The 13885-nt window shown below is 27.7% G+C and overlaps 2 protein-coding genes across 8 annotated transcripts in view; one reads left to right on the plus strand and one right to left on the minus strand.

The window, feature by feature from the left end:
- The window catches only part of LOC107447798 (GPI inositol-deacylase), a 78379-nt gene extending 70543 nt beyond the window's left edge, over nucleotides 1-7836 (plus strand). For 4 of the 7 annotated variants that reach the window (XM_071186834.1, XM_071186837.1, XM_071186840.1 and 1 more), the window contains one exon: nucleotides 6396-7836. In XM_071186834.1, coding sequence (XP_071042935.1) covers nucleotides 6396-6564 — 169 coding nt within the window. In that variant the 3' untranslated portion in view covers nucleotides 6565-7836. Of the gene's footprint in view, nucleotides 1-4281; nucleotides 4627-6395 lie in introns of those variants that run through there. The other 3 variants (XR_011638023.1, XM_071186835.1, XM_071186836.1) reach the window with 3 other exon arrangements.
- Nucleotides 7837-10696: 2860 nt separating this feature from the next.
- The window catches only part of LOC107447800 (endochitinase), a 106072-nt gene continuing 102883 nt past the window's right edge, over nucleotides 10697-13885 (minus strand). Inside the window, exon 11 of the mRNA XM_071186833.1 lies at nucleotides 10697-13470. Within this exon, the coding sequence (XP_071042934.1) occupies nucleotides 13171-13470 (300 nt within the window). The 3' untranslated portion in view covers nucleotides 10697-13170. The remainder of the gene's footprint in view (nucleotides 13471-13885) is intronic.

Raw genomic sequence — 13885 nt, forward strand, 5'->3', positions numbered from 1 at the left:
ATTATTGATAATATTTATAAAAACTTAACTAAACAATCGCCTACCGATAAACCTTCCAAAGAATTTTCTAACAACTTAGTCATTTTACCCTATTTTCCTAAAATAAGTCTGCAAGTTGCTAATATCCTAAAGAAGTTTGATTTTAATATTATTTTCAGTCTCATTAATAAGATAAAATTTTCTAATCTCAAACAGCCCATTGACAGTCAAAATAGCTGGGGTATATACCAAATTAATTGCCAATGCGGCCTTTCATATATTGGCCAAACTAAGCGTGCCTTAAAGTGCCATGTCAAGGAACATGAAGCTTATGTCAAAAAAAAAAAAATTTAAACGCTCATCTATTGCCCAACATTGTTGGGACTAGTAAACTTTCTTCCCCCCTCGTCGTGACTGGATTGATAGATATCAATGTGTATTGAAAGTAACACATCTAAATTATCACAAAGAGCTTCGGCTGCTTGATTTTTTTTATTTAGGTAAAAGCAGCACATCACACATCTAAACTAAACATATATAAGAAATATCCATCTAAAACATATCAGTGGCGACAAAAATAGTCCTGCTCGGAAGAGCGTCCAACCTCTACTATCCTCTCTAGCTTTGGCCTCTCTCCCTTTCTCTCTCTCTCCTTTCTCTTCTCAGCTACTTTCGTTTTCAATCTTTGCAGGACTGTAATCCAGAGATGCCAACTATTACGGATTTACCGTAATTATTACGGATTTTATGACAACATTACGCTATTACGGGCTACTCCCCCAAAATTACGGAAAAATAATTTTCAACTCATCCAAAAGTTTCATTTTTATTCTATAATTTTTCCCTTTAAGAATCATTCTCATTGAATCGTATTGGTCGATGAGGACGGTGATCCGAAATGGATCCCGGTGATCCCATTGGCGACTAAAAAGGCTACTAAAGTGACTATTTTAAAGCAATAGCAACTAGGGCGACTATTTTAGTAGAAGTAGAACAACGTGTGAGTAAAAACAACGAATTTGCAACGAGTTGCATAAAATCGGCAACTTTTTAAGCCAACTAGCGACTAAAATTAAGAAAAACTTCTTGAGTTTCCCTCTTCCCCCACTTTTTTTTGCCGCGCGTTTTCGTTTCATCCAAACTTTTTTTTCCCTCACTGATATCAAAAGCAAGACAGACATGTTTAACCAATCAGACTAATGGAATTGGAATTTGTCTTCTCTTGGAATTGGAATTTGTCTCACTTTGTCTTCTCTTCTTATAGAAAAAACAAAAGCGTTAACAAACAAAAAAGTGTGTTTCAAAAGGAAATTTTCTGATGCTGAGATAAGAGCTGCAAAGCAAAGTACTAAATTAGATTTACATATAACCAGGGTTGGGTTTTTGACGTCAAAAAGTGGTTTTTGACATGACATGGGTATAATACTGGTTTAAACCGTCAAAAACCCGTCAAAAATGTCAAAAACTGAAGTTTGCCAAGAAAATATGTAAACTTCAAAACTACCAACAGTTGCCATGCATTATATTGAAATTTAATTATACTATAGGTAATCAGCAGGTTTTAAAATATTTTTTAATTAAAATTAAGGTAAAATAACAGATTTAAAATCTCAGAAATTTATATTCAAATGCATGTGCAGAAAAATTTTGCACAAAAATTGTTTAAATATTTATATTTAAAAAAATTTTTTTTTTTTTTTTGATACTTAAGAAAATTAAAAGTTTATTACTATGCATTTTTGACATATAAGGAACATATAACTAATATTTATAAGGAACTTACAAGTTATGTTGTATAAATACAAACTTGATACAAGTGTATAAAAAAAATTTTTAATGTTATACCGAATATCTTTATTATCCAGTATGTTAATTTGAATTTAAAAGTAGTTATATTTGTGAATAATGATAAATATAATTCATATTGTTTATTATATTTATTTATAATTATTACACTTATCATTTTAAAACAATTTTTACCTCTTAATTTTTTTCCCCCACTTGTATTAAGAATACAAATAATGCATATCTTGAAAGCAAGAAGTAATTATTCAACAGCTGAATATTTAGATATTCAACAAAACTATGTATATAGTATTCAGCAAAATGAAATTCACAAGTATTTGGATAAACTAAATTTTCAGCATAGTAAATGAATAGGCTGAATATACTGTAAATCGACACTAACTACTCTGTGTATTTAACAGAAAGCACTTAAATTTGTATTGTCTTATGTTAAAAAGATTATTAAGAAGATTTAAAAGAATATTAAAAAGATTTTTCTTTAAAAGATGTCTAATGTACAAAACTGCTAATGTTTATCTTTAAAAATGTCTAATTTTTAGTATAATCTATACTATACACAGTGTTTTCACTAGAACGCGAGAATCTCGCATATTTTTTTCTTTTCTCGCATTAAAAAATGATTACCGCGAGAAATTCGCGCATTCTATAAACCAATTTCAAAATTCGCGAATTTCTCGCATTTTGAAAAAAATTTCTCATTGCGCCAATTATAATGAAATCCATTTCACTTTTCTTCCTGGATCTTTCATTATTTTCAACATCTGCCCCATTATCTAGCTTCCCTGTTTACCAGTATTGTTCAGAATCTTTAAGAACTACAGAACACCATCCCTCCGAACCTTTTTTAGAACGCATTTCTCTGCAACCACGTGTTTACTGTATGTAAGGTTTCTTCATGTAAGACGTTCAAATTTTTTGCGCATTAATGCAAGATGGACAAATACCTTGTAAAGGCAATATCTTCTACTCCGAAACGGACAAATGAAAATGAAACAAATGTGGGTAGAAACGATCAAAACGAAACAAATACGCATTTGAGTTACCTAATTAGAATAGCTGATGAAAAAGTAGATATAGAACATTTTCCATATGATGATGCAGCAAAAATATTCAATGCTTTAAAAATTAGAAGATATTAAAAATGTATTATAATTAAAGAAATGATTTTTTTCATATCTCTTTACGTTTTTGTTTTTTAATTTTTAGAAATCTCACTTAACTTTCTGAAATCTCACCCTGTTTTTGAGAAAGGGTGAGAAATTCTCATCCATTTTTTCTCTGCGATGAAAACACTGTATACACTAAATTTGGTTATAAATAAGTTTCTTAATAATATCGCTGCAGATTTTCAATAACACATGAAAATGATTACGTAATATTACAAAAGATGTGAGCATTCAAAAGTACAAGATTTTGGTTACTATTCAAAATATAAGTGTTTCTTCAAAATTTTAAATTTATTTTTTCTAGAACATATTTAGAAACACTATCCTTTATAAAAAATATATAAATTTTATGTATTAATTAAATTTCACATATGAATATAGGTTTTTGACATTTTTGACAGTGAGGTTTTTGACGTGACGGTTTAAACCATGGTTTAAACTGTCAAAAACTGTCACATGTCAAAAACCTGCCAACCCTGCATATAACAGATAAATAAAAAAAATTTTATTGAAGTTTCAGTTTTTTATTTTGTGTTCCATTATACAAGTATGTATTTATGCACTTTTTTAGGTCAATCTTAAACTCAAATTTTATCTTTTTTTTAAACAGAACAGTTTTGGAATATGAATTATTAAAATAATTATATAATGAATTAATTATTATTAATTTTTAATTTATAGTACCATCAAAATAAGCATTTAATATTAAAATTATGAGGTAAAACTTTATTATTACTGAGGATTACTGAAAATCATTATAAGTTATGTGTGATTATTACTGAAATCATAATTTTCAAGTTGGCATCTCTGGTAATCATAATTTTAATTTTTTTTCTTCTAAAGTCATTCAAAATTGTTCTTCAGTTTTTGATTTAGATTTTTACGAGTCTTATCATATTTTCAAAAATTCCAAACTGTTGGTCAATGACCTATCCAGCGTTCCATATCTTTCTCCTGTTTGGAAATCTATGATTAAACTTAACTGACCACCTGTTTGTTCCTTGCTTCCTATTCGTCGTCATCCATTCACCTTTCCCTCCTATTGGCCGTTGCTATAAACCCTCTTGTGACGTCACCTTTCTCTATATTTACCCTGTTTTCTCTCATTTCTTTCTGTTGCACTGATGAAGGGTGCCCCTTTAGCATCCGAAACAGCTGTCTGTATTTTATAAATATTTTTGTGCTCTTTAACGTTGTTTGCCATAGTTTGTATTTTAGCACAAAGGTCGCCCACTTGTGTATTCTTTAAGATGTGTGCTTAAAATATTGATTGTTAAATCCAATTCAATAAGCATACTTATTGATTTGACAAAACTAATAACTTTTTCAGGAAATTGAGTCTGCATATGAATGAAAGACAGATATAGATAGTCAAGCTTTATTTTACTCCCTGTTAGCTGAGATTGTGGTGTTGATGCAATTGATACTTTGGTAAAAACATATCAGAGCTTCATTGGTATCGGGCTAACCATGAGAGGTTTGCATAGTTCTTACTTCCCATTTTGCGCAAATACTGATTAAGTTTCACTTAAAAGAGTTCTTCTTGAGGGTGAATGTGACTTTGTTACTTAAACAAGTGTTCACTTGTCTTCTAGGTTCAAGATTAAGAAATTGAAAATAAAAAAAGTTGATTTACTGAGTGGATTGGTGTTCAATGGCAGAAATTCTTGAAGTGGTAACCTGAATTTTGAAAAATAAGAACTGCGTAACTTGTCATAAATTCGTAGTTTACACTATGATAGAAAGAAAAAAAAACTTTTTTATAAACATTTTTATAAATTAAAATGTGTCATTTTTGCCTAAATTTGCATTACTTTTAATAAAATTGAAAATAATTTGCATTTCAACAACTATGCTTAAATATTTTTTGTATTAAAACTTACAAAAATGTATTTAATTTCAGAAATATATTTAGATGTAAAGAAGTGGCGCAACATTTTAACCGCAATCAGCGCTATTTAAAATAAACCTTTTTTTAAATCAAGAATTACTGAAAGTTCAGCTCATATTGCCTCTGAATCGTTTTTTTATTTTTTTTATCAGTTTTTGAACTAACACTGCTAAATAAAATTTTATACCAGTTTGTTCCAAATTAAGGCTACTAAAATTTTATTTTATGCATGTAAGTCTAAATATATGTTAATTTATTTTATCTTTTCAAACAAAATTATATTAAATGAAAAACATTAAAAATCGTCCGTAAAAACAAGCAAATGCTATTCACAGAAATCATTTAAATCTTCCTTATTAATATAGTTGGAATCAAATTGATAGACCTCTAAAATTTTTGTGAGTTATGCCTTCATAAACATACTAAAATCATAAAGATTTAACAACAAAAAAAAAGGGAACGTATAAACTTTAGCTCTCATTTACTCAAATTCACTAAAGTGTCGCTTAGCAGGTTCTTCCACAATTTAATCTAATTCTCTGTTTAAGATGATGCATTGAAAAAAATAAGATTTAAAATAAAATACTTTTTAATATTGGCACTTTTCTTTATTTGCCATTTGTACACTTTATGAGGGAAAAAAACATGCTGACCTAGAAATTTTACAATTTTTACCTGGAAAAATCAAGGAAATTTGAAGCCTGATTTGAGTGGCCACCCTGGTTTGTTAATTTCTTCTTTGACTCCTATTCAAGAAGGTTGCTAAACAATCTCATTTTTTGCACCAGGTACTGTAGGCTAATTGAAACCTCATTCTGTGTGCCTCCATTCACTTATTCCATCAGCGAAGTACAGTTTAAAATTAGTTTATCTTATCTATGTGCCGTTGTTTTAGGTTTCAAATCTGTTAGATCAAAAACTTATTTCGGAAAAAAAAGCTCTGCTTTCATTGAATCTTTTTCATTCAATATCTTAAAGCCAATCTTCATCGAATAGTCTATTTATAAACTAATGGATCTTCTTTTCTTCTCTCCTTGTATTTTTCTACTGATCTTCTTGAATGTCATTTTTGTATGCTTGTGATGCCCTCGTGAATTCCTGCTCAATCCAATCTTTAGATCTAGTTGCTTGTGCCTTATTCGGTATGCTGTTAGCTGTACATAAGGTGGAATTTTTTGATGTAGTCCATTTAGTTTCTACACTTTACATTTCAACAAGGTTCTTTGATTTTAACTCCTTACTTAGATTGAACTAAAGGTTTTGCCAAGTTGTTTCATTTTTAAACCCTTGCAATCCAACTGCTTCTGATTATCATCCTGTATCTTGTGAGCATTTGAAATTTCAGCTTTGCCAGGAAGTGATTGAAGTCATGAATTGCACCTCAATAGTCGTCACAAAATAAAATGTAATGTGGAAATGAACACAATGTAATGTAATTTGACAGGTAACCAGCATCATGTAAAAATCTACATTTATGTGCAATATTTCTTTGATATTTAATTTCTGTAAGAAATAAATGAAGTCCATTAATTGTTTATTTATTTTACTTTCAGGAGTCATTATACTTCTTCTTCACATATAATGCATTTCTTAGCTGTCATTTCAACTATGTATGGCATCAGTTCACTTTACAGATTAACTTATTATATAGCAATTGGTTTCTTGAGCCTGGCTGTGTGTCAAACATTGTCCTACATTAATGGTTTATCTCATTTAGCTTAGTTTTATTAATTGGTTGTATAGTTTTTTTTTTTTCAATTATTTTAGATAAAAAAAAAACATGCTGGGACAGCAAGAATGAAATCACTTGCAGGGTTCCCACAATTCTTAGAGAATACCTTTAGGTACTTTTTTAACTTGCCATTTCTGAAAGCTTTTAGAAATATTTATCATTCAGAAGTCCTTAAAAATGCTTGTTTTTATTTATTTATTTATTTTGAACCACGAAATATTTTGTTCCAGATTTCTTTTTTACTACTGATCAAATAAGCTTACATGCAAGAGAAAAATGGTGATGAATTGAATGTGATTCTACTAGTAATTTAACTATTGCTTTGTGATTTAAAAAATATGGCTCTACAAAAATAGATATAAACTGATGGATTTAATAAAAAATTAACCTAATACTCTTTTTTTTTTACAAGTATTATTTTTGTGAGTTTAATTAAATCTTAAAGGTATAGCACTTGGTTGTAATATTTTACACTTAGTCTTTATAATATCTTATAGTGTCTCAGAAAATTCTTTGAAGGTTTTTAGTTTGGAAGGTAGAGGAGTGGGAACCTTGTCATGCTGTATTCCATATATTTTGAAGTATGCCAAAAAGAATGAGTTTGCTTGGTGGTGTGTGTTCTTAAAAATAAACCTCAAAAAGAGCTAAATGATCAATCAAAACCAGCAAGTAATAAAATTTTGAAATAGAACTAACCCATTTTAAACTATTCTAAGGTATGGTATAGATGAATTTGTTGTTATCTAGAGCAGTGTTCCCCAATCTTTCATAATTTTACTGCGACCTGCTAGGGGGGGGGGACGTTGATTGTTTATATTTTAGATTATTTTGATTTATTAATTTTAATTTAATTGTATTTAAACATGCCTTCGAAATAAAGTACAGTTACACCAAAAAATAAATATGAAGTTTTTTAACTTACTAGGACGTTAAATCAATGAGAATTCTGAGCTTGTTTCTTTGCAATGAGACGGTTCCCTCTGGGGGTAATCGGAGACAATGACACCCGAAGTGTGTTGCTTATGTCCAGGAATTCAAACTAAGAATTTAACTAATCAAACTATGAACTGGGAATTTAAATTCAGTTTCAATGAAATGGGCGGCCCGGTACCATTTGATCCACAGACCGGGGGTGGAGAACACTGATCTAGAGTATTGAAAAAGATAAAAAATTATCCTCTTTTTATGGATAGATTGAGAAAACACTTTAACCTATGACATAATTGTACCCCAGTAAAACATTTGATATTAAAAATAAAAAATTTTATTTAGAAGAAAAAAGTAGAAATTTTGTCCTTTAAAATTATTAAAAATTCAAACCTACTACATTTAAAAAAAAGTAGAAAAAAAACTGTCTTTTCTGTCAATTTGTAAAAGTTCTACAGTTCCAGTCTCAAATAAATAACTCACAACTTCAATTTTCTATGGGTTCTTTAAACTTGGCATTTCCTACTACTTATCTATTTCTTGAATAATTAATTTAAAAATCATAATATAAATGTAATTGGGCTACATCGTTGATTTGATGGTTTACCCTGTAACAAAATTTACAGGTTCAATATTCAGTACAAATTTGACAAAGTGAGGTTGAGATTATTATTGTAAAAATTCGTTGTTTTTTTTTGCCATAAATTTTTTTTTACTCTTTTAAATGAATAGATTAAAATTTTGGAGATGGATTAAGTCTCTTTACAAGCAATTAGTTTTGAAAATTAAGAATTTATTCTTTAATATTTTTTTATGTTCCAGTTAATAAAATACTATTATTAGGAATTTTTGACAGTCATCACCTTTCTTTAGCTGATATAGCTGCAGACCGACTGACAAATTTGATAAGGATCTGAAACAAATAGTAATTGAGTAAGTTTCCGAATTAAAAATGATTTTTCTGTTTCCTCTCTCATGTTATATTTTAGGCTTGTTTTTTTTTTTTTTTTTTTTTTTTTTTTTTTTTTTTTTTTTTTTAAATCTAAGATGAAAATTTGTTTTAAAGCATTGTGAATTTTTTTTTTTTAAAAACCTGCAGCTCTCGCTTCCATTCTGGAAGATTTCTGTTACTAAGGTGGTACAAAGACAATTCCCTTAATAATAGAAGAGAAAAGAATTTAAGTCAGATTTTAAAAAAAGTTTATTTTGTTCAAAAAATGCTATAGGGTTATTTATTACTATTCTAATATGATTGCATTATGTAGTGACAAATTTTATCAATAGATTATGTTTATAAGCACAAAAACAAGTTTTACTAATTTTGTGTTTTAAAGGTAAATGTATTGAAAATATTCAATCATTTTATTTTTATTTACCCCTATCTACTTTCAATGTTTTAAATTTATCATTATTTTCAGCTTATTATTGCTCATTAAATATTCCAATCAATTTGGTGTAATGTTCTATTTAAAAACATGTTTAGGAAAACAAACCAGAGTCATCAAATTGTCGAAATAATGTCAGCTTAGTAATTTTATTATGTTAAAAAGTTATTTTGTAAAAAAAGGTTCTTCATACCCCTACACTGCTTTCTTAGAGAATCAGTATTTTAAGCTCTTCAATTTTCATTTTAATCAATATTTCCTGTTTTTTTTTTTTTTTTTAAAACATTCCAATCATTCTCAGTAAGCTTCTCTTTGAAAGAAAAATGTAAACAAGAGAAAATGAATCAGGGTCATCAAATTACAGAATTTTTTTAGTTTAATATTTCATTAAAAATTAATCAGTGGGCACTTATAGAACCTACCATGAACTCTACCATAAAAAAAAGTCAGTGTATTCTTTACTACTTTTAAGTGCACACATTTTAGAATAAAAGTGGGGAAAAGGTTATAGTACATTTTCTGAATTCCCTCTTAACGTTAAATAATTTTTTTTTCTTTTTTTAAATTATTCTTAAATGTGTTTGGTGATTTTATTTGATAATATTTTTAATTAAATTCATTTTATGATGTAAATTAATGATAATTTTTAGCAACAAGGATATACAGATAGTTTTATTAGCTGTATGATCAAATTATTTAAATTGTTTTTCAAAAAATATAGTTGACTTAATGATTTTAAATTGTGTTATTTTTTATCATTTGTTATACTATCGACTGAATTCTATTATTTTTTACTCTATGATACTATTTGAAACAGGCTGATATCATTTATTTATGAAATAAATTTGTATGTTTATAGTTTTGTGAGAAATTTCCCATTTTGTATGTGAAAATTTCATTTCGTATTTTTTCATTGTTTGCTATTTAAATAGAGTATATTGTAATGAATTATTTCAGTGTATTTTTTAACACCAAGTACTAGTCATTTTACGCATACTTAATTCATTATGTAATTTCATTTGTTTATTTGTCAATTATTTCATTCATTTTTAAAATTATAATTTAAGGATATTTCAAACACTTATTTTTTTAACAAAAGTATTAAGGAAATGTGATATTGGGAAAACTATGAATATTATCTTTTTATCAGAATATGAATATATATATAGTGTGTTTTTTTTATGTTAGTAAATATGTTTTAGTGCATTGAACATGTTAAATCTTTGGAGAATACATCTGATGACATGTTATGTTTTACATTACCTTTTGTGTTGGAAGTATGCTACAGAATAGAAGTGTAGAAAATAAAACTTGCATTTTTTATTTTTGAAAATGAAAATTTTAATTTTTTTTTCCTTCCTGTTTAGTATTTTATCTTTTAATTCAGTGTAAAACCGTTTACCCTCTATGTGAGTAATTTGTGGCTGTACTAAATGCTGTACTTATCAGGAAACATAATTAATTATATATTTTTTGATATTTTATCTATTTAAAAAAATTTAATTTATGCTAATTGTAAATTTTTGACAAATTAAAATTTAACTAGAAAAGTTCTTTAATTAATCAAGTTTTGTTTTTATCTAAACATAGTATATCAATGGCAATCTTTGCAAATATTCTATTCATATGGACTTTAATATACATTTTGGACATTTGTAAAGTAGATCATTGATATGTATTTTATTTTCAAAATGCTTTTGTTCGATGATTCAAGTTACAAAATGTTTATGTGTACCTAAGGAATGTATCAGTTAGCTAGTTACCAAAGGAATGAGTCAGTATTCCAATTTAAATAAAAAAGAGGCAAATATTAAAAATAAAATTTTTAATTGACAAGACTTTGACATTGAATAACAAATACAATAATACATATACTGTCATTTTTTTTTGTTGCAAAAAAGTACATCCTCCCAATTTATTTACTAAACTTTACGCTAAGTAAACAGAAAAATTGAGCTACCATTTTTCTGAAAACAAACAAAAAGCAACAACCATACTTATTTACATTCAGCTAATCCTTTAAAAACAAAGGTTAATGTAACAAATTCTCATCAAGTTTCCATGGGAATCGTGGGCGAGAATCGTGGAAAATTAAATGTTATAATTAAAATTATTATAACTAGTGTAGCATGGCAGTTTGAGATTAAAAATAAGATGTAAAATTAAACTTATTTTCTCACAAATGTATGCATTTTTTAAAGTAATTTATGAAAAACTTAAGATATTGTTAAGATATTTGTTTGACTATGTTATACAAAAATAAAATATGTTGTTTTTAAAATTTTAAATTTATACGAAAGTGAATCTATCTATGTTTTGGTCAAAATAATTATAAGTGAAACTGCACAAAAGTTTATCATTACTGTATAAACTTTCATTAAACGCAACGGCAATTTTTTAACAATAGTTTTGTATAAATATATTAATAATCCTCACTAAATTTTTAAAAAAATGAAGGAAACAAAACGATGCTCTCAAACAAGTAGTAATTTTCAACAGTCCATATTGTCTCACCTAACCAATTTTAATTTCTAACTTAAAATAATCTCTGATTGCCCATAACAGTAACAGAGCTGATTTAATGAGCAACAAAATCAACAATCTGAATAATCATTTGCTATAATGGGTTGTCTTCAAGGTCTTAACTATTTGTTCAAACTATTAATTAAAAAAGTATTTTCTCTCATTAAACTTATCTGAAATCAGGAGCACTGTGAACTTACATTTTTGTGGGGGATTGCATTCTTAATTGGCTGAACGAACTTCTGTAAATATTTTTTTATGAATTTAGCATTTAACTGCTTAATTTTTTATTAAATGGTATAAAAAATATATTAATATAAATAATTAAAAATTAGTATAAATATTAACTTTAATTGATGAAATTAAATTTTTCTTAATATCTTTTTAGGGGCAAATGATTCTTTTGGGTGGAGCACAGTCCTATCTGGTTCCCTCTGGATATGAGCCTACAATCTACTCCCATATTTTAGGATAATATATCTTAATTTGTTAGGGGAGAGATTATGTTTCTTAAGAGAAATTTAATTTGTGCTTCGAAGTTGAAAAAAGTTCTAAAAAGTAGACAGAAATTTATTAGCATGTCCCCTTGAAACCCTGAAAATCCTAATGGATAATCTTCGAAAATCTTCAATGCATAATAATCTTGAATTATTGGATAATCTGTGCCCAATAATTCAATTATATCACCAAAAATCATATTATTAGTTTAAAATTATTCAAAGTGTTAGATTTTTTCCCATGATTTACCATATTGCACATCCTTTATTATAATGTCCATATAATTTCAAACTGTGTTCAATTGTTTCTAAAGATTTAGTCATCTTGAATTATTTTAATGCTCCTCATCGTTAAAATGTTTCAATAAAAGGGCAGTACTCAAAAAGTGGGAGCATAACAAAGATCTAAACTTTAATCTCTTTCAACTATTAGGTTTAAATTTAGTCCACTGTAAAAGTTTTAGAGTTGATTTATAATTCTGTCTGATGATAGGGATTAACATAAATTATTGCAATAGTTTTCTATAAATACCTTTTTAAAAAAAAAATTTTTTTTTTGCAACCGAAAAGGACACTTTTAGACATTCATATTCACTGTCTCCATGTTTTAAGCAAAAAAGAGAAATGAATAAAACCTTTCTTTAATGATGTTTGAATGTTTAAAAATAAGAATATTAAGTTTAAATAGGATGATTATTTGATAAGATCCTTAACAAATGACAGCAATAAATAGTAAGTTATATTTTACTAAACAAGCAATTTGGTGTTTTAATGCATGTTCAAAAAGAAACATGTGAAACCACGCTGTTATTTTAACATAAAATAAATTAAAGTACTTAAAATAATTTTTCTTGAAATTAAGTATATTTTCTTATATTTTATGAACTATTTCTCCAACAAAATGCCATTTTCTTGCATGTGAAATATAGGATTGTCCGCCGGTAGTTTTTCTCATATATTTATTGTGTTTTGATAATCTGATATCTTAAAATTTAATAAAAAATTTTATGCTTGTGTTTTTTAAATAAAAAAAATTATATTGTATAAGTAGTGAACGTTTAGTGTGTAACACAATTGAATTCAGAATTAGTTGTTCTTAACGTCCTCCTTCAGAGAAGTACCCTTGTAAGCTTTTACTACAAACTTCCTAATTTATTAAGCATAAGAAATTTGTCATGTAATCCAAAAAGTTTAGAGAATAGCAATATGAGGTATACGATGACTACAAATCGATCCAATCATCTCATTTGCCACAGTATCACAATTATGCTCCTTTCGGTGTGCAGTCAGTTCTGTCACCAGGAAGGCACCTTCCCTTGTGCTCCATATAATAAGAGTTCTTTGGACAATCGTGAATAAATCCATCGAACTCGTCACTGTCTTCTGCTGGTACGCAGACAATAAATTTGGCACAGTCTTTGGGGTGAATATACACTCCTCTTCGGAGACAGGTGACTGATCCATCAGGCAAAAGTGCCAAAGCTGGCTCTCTTGGTTCCACAATATAGCGTGTGTATTTCCTTGTGGTTGCTGGCACTGCTGGTCTTCCGGTAGGTAATACAATCTGTAAGCAAACATCAAAGCAATATTATTATATAAATTAGACTGGTTAATTAAACAATAGGGCCTGAAAGAGATAAAACGTATCCTTTTTCTTTCTTTTTTTAGATGGTAAATCTTAAATAATTTTTTTTTTTTTTTTACTTTTATTAATTTTCAAACTTTTTTTTTTTACTTTTATTAAAAGCAAGTTGCAAACACAGTTTAGAACTTATAACACTTTTGTCCAAGACTAACTTACATATACAGCATAAGTGAGTTGAGAAAACCCTCTGTGGTTTATTCTGACAGTTTAATTCTAAACCTGAATTTATATACGTATTACTAGAGCTACAATATATTTTCGCTATCATAAGTCTAGAATACTTGTAGGATAATTCCGGATTTAATTGTAAATTCTTTCACTAAAAATTTTTTTT

This window comes from Parasteatoda tepidariorum, chromosome 10 (genome assembly GCF_043381705.1).
Source record: "Parasteatoda tepidariorum isolate YZ-2023 chromosome 10, CAS_Ptep_4.0, whole genome shotgun sequence".
In the NCBI taxonomy this organism is placed as follows: Eukaryota; Metazoa; Arthropoda; class Arachnida; order Araneae; family Theridiidae; genus Parasteatoda; species Parasteatoda tepidariorum.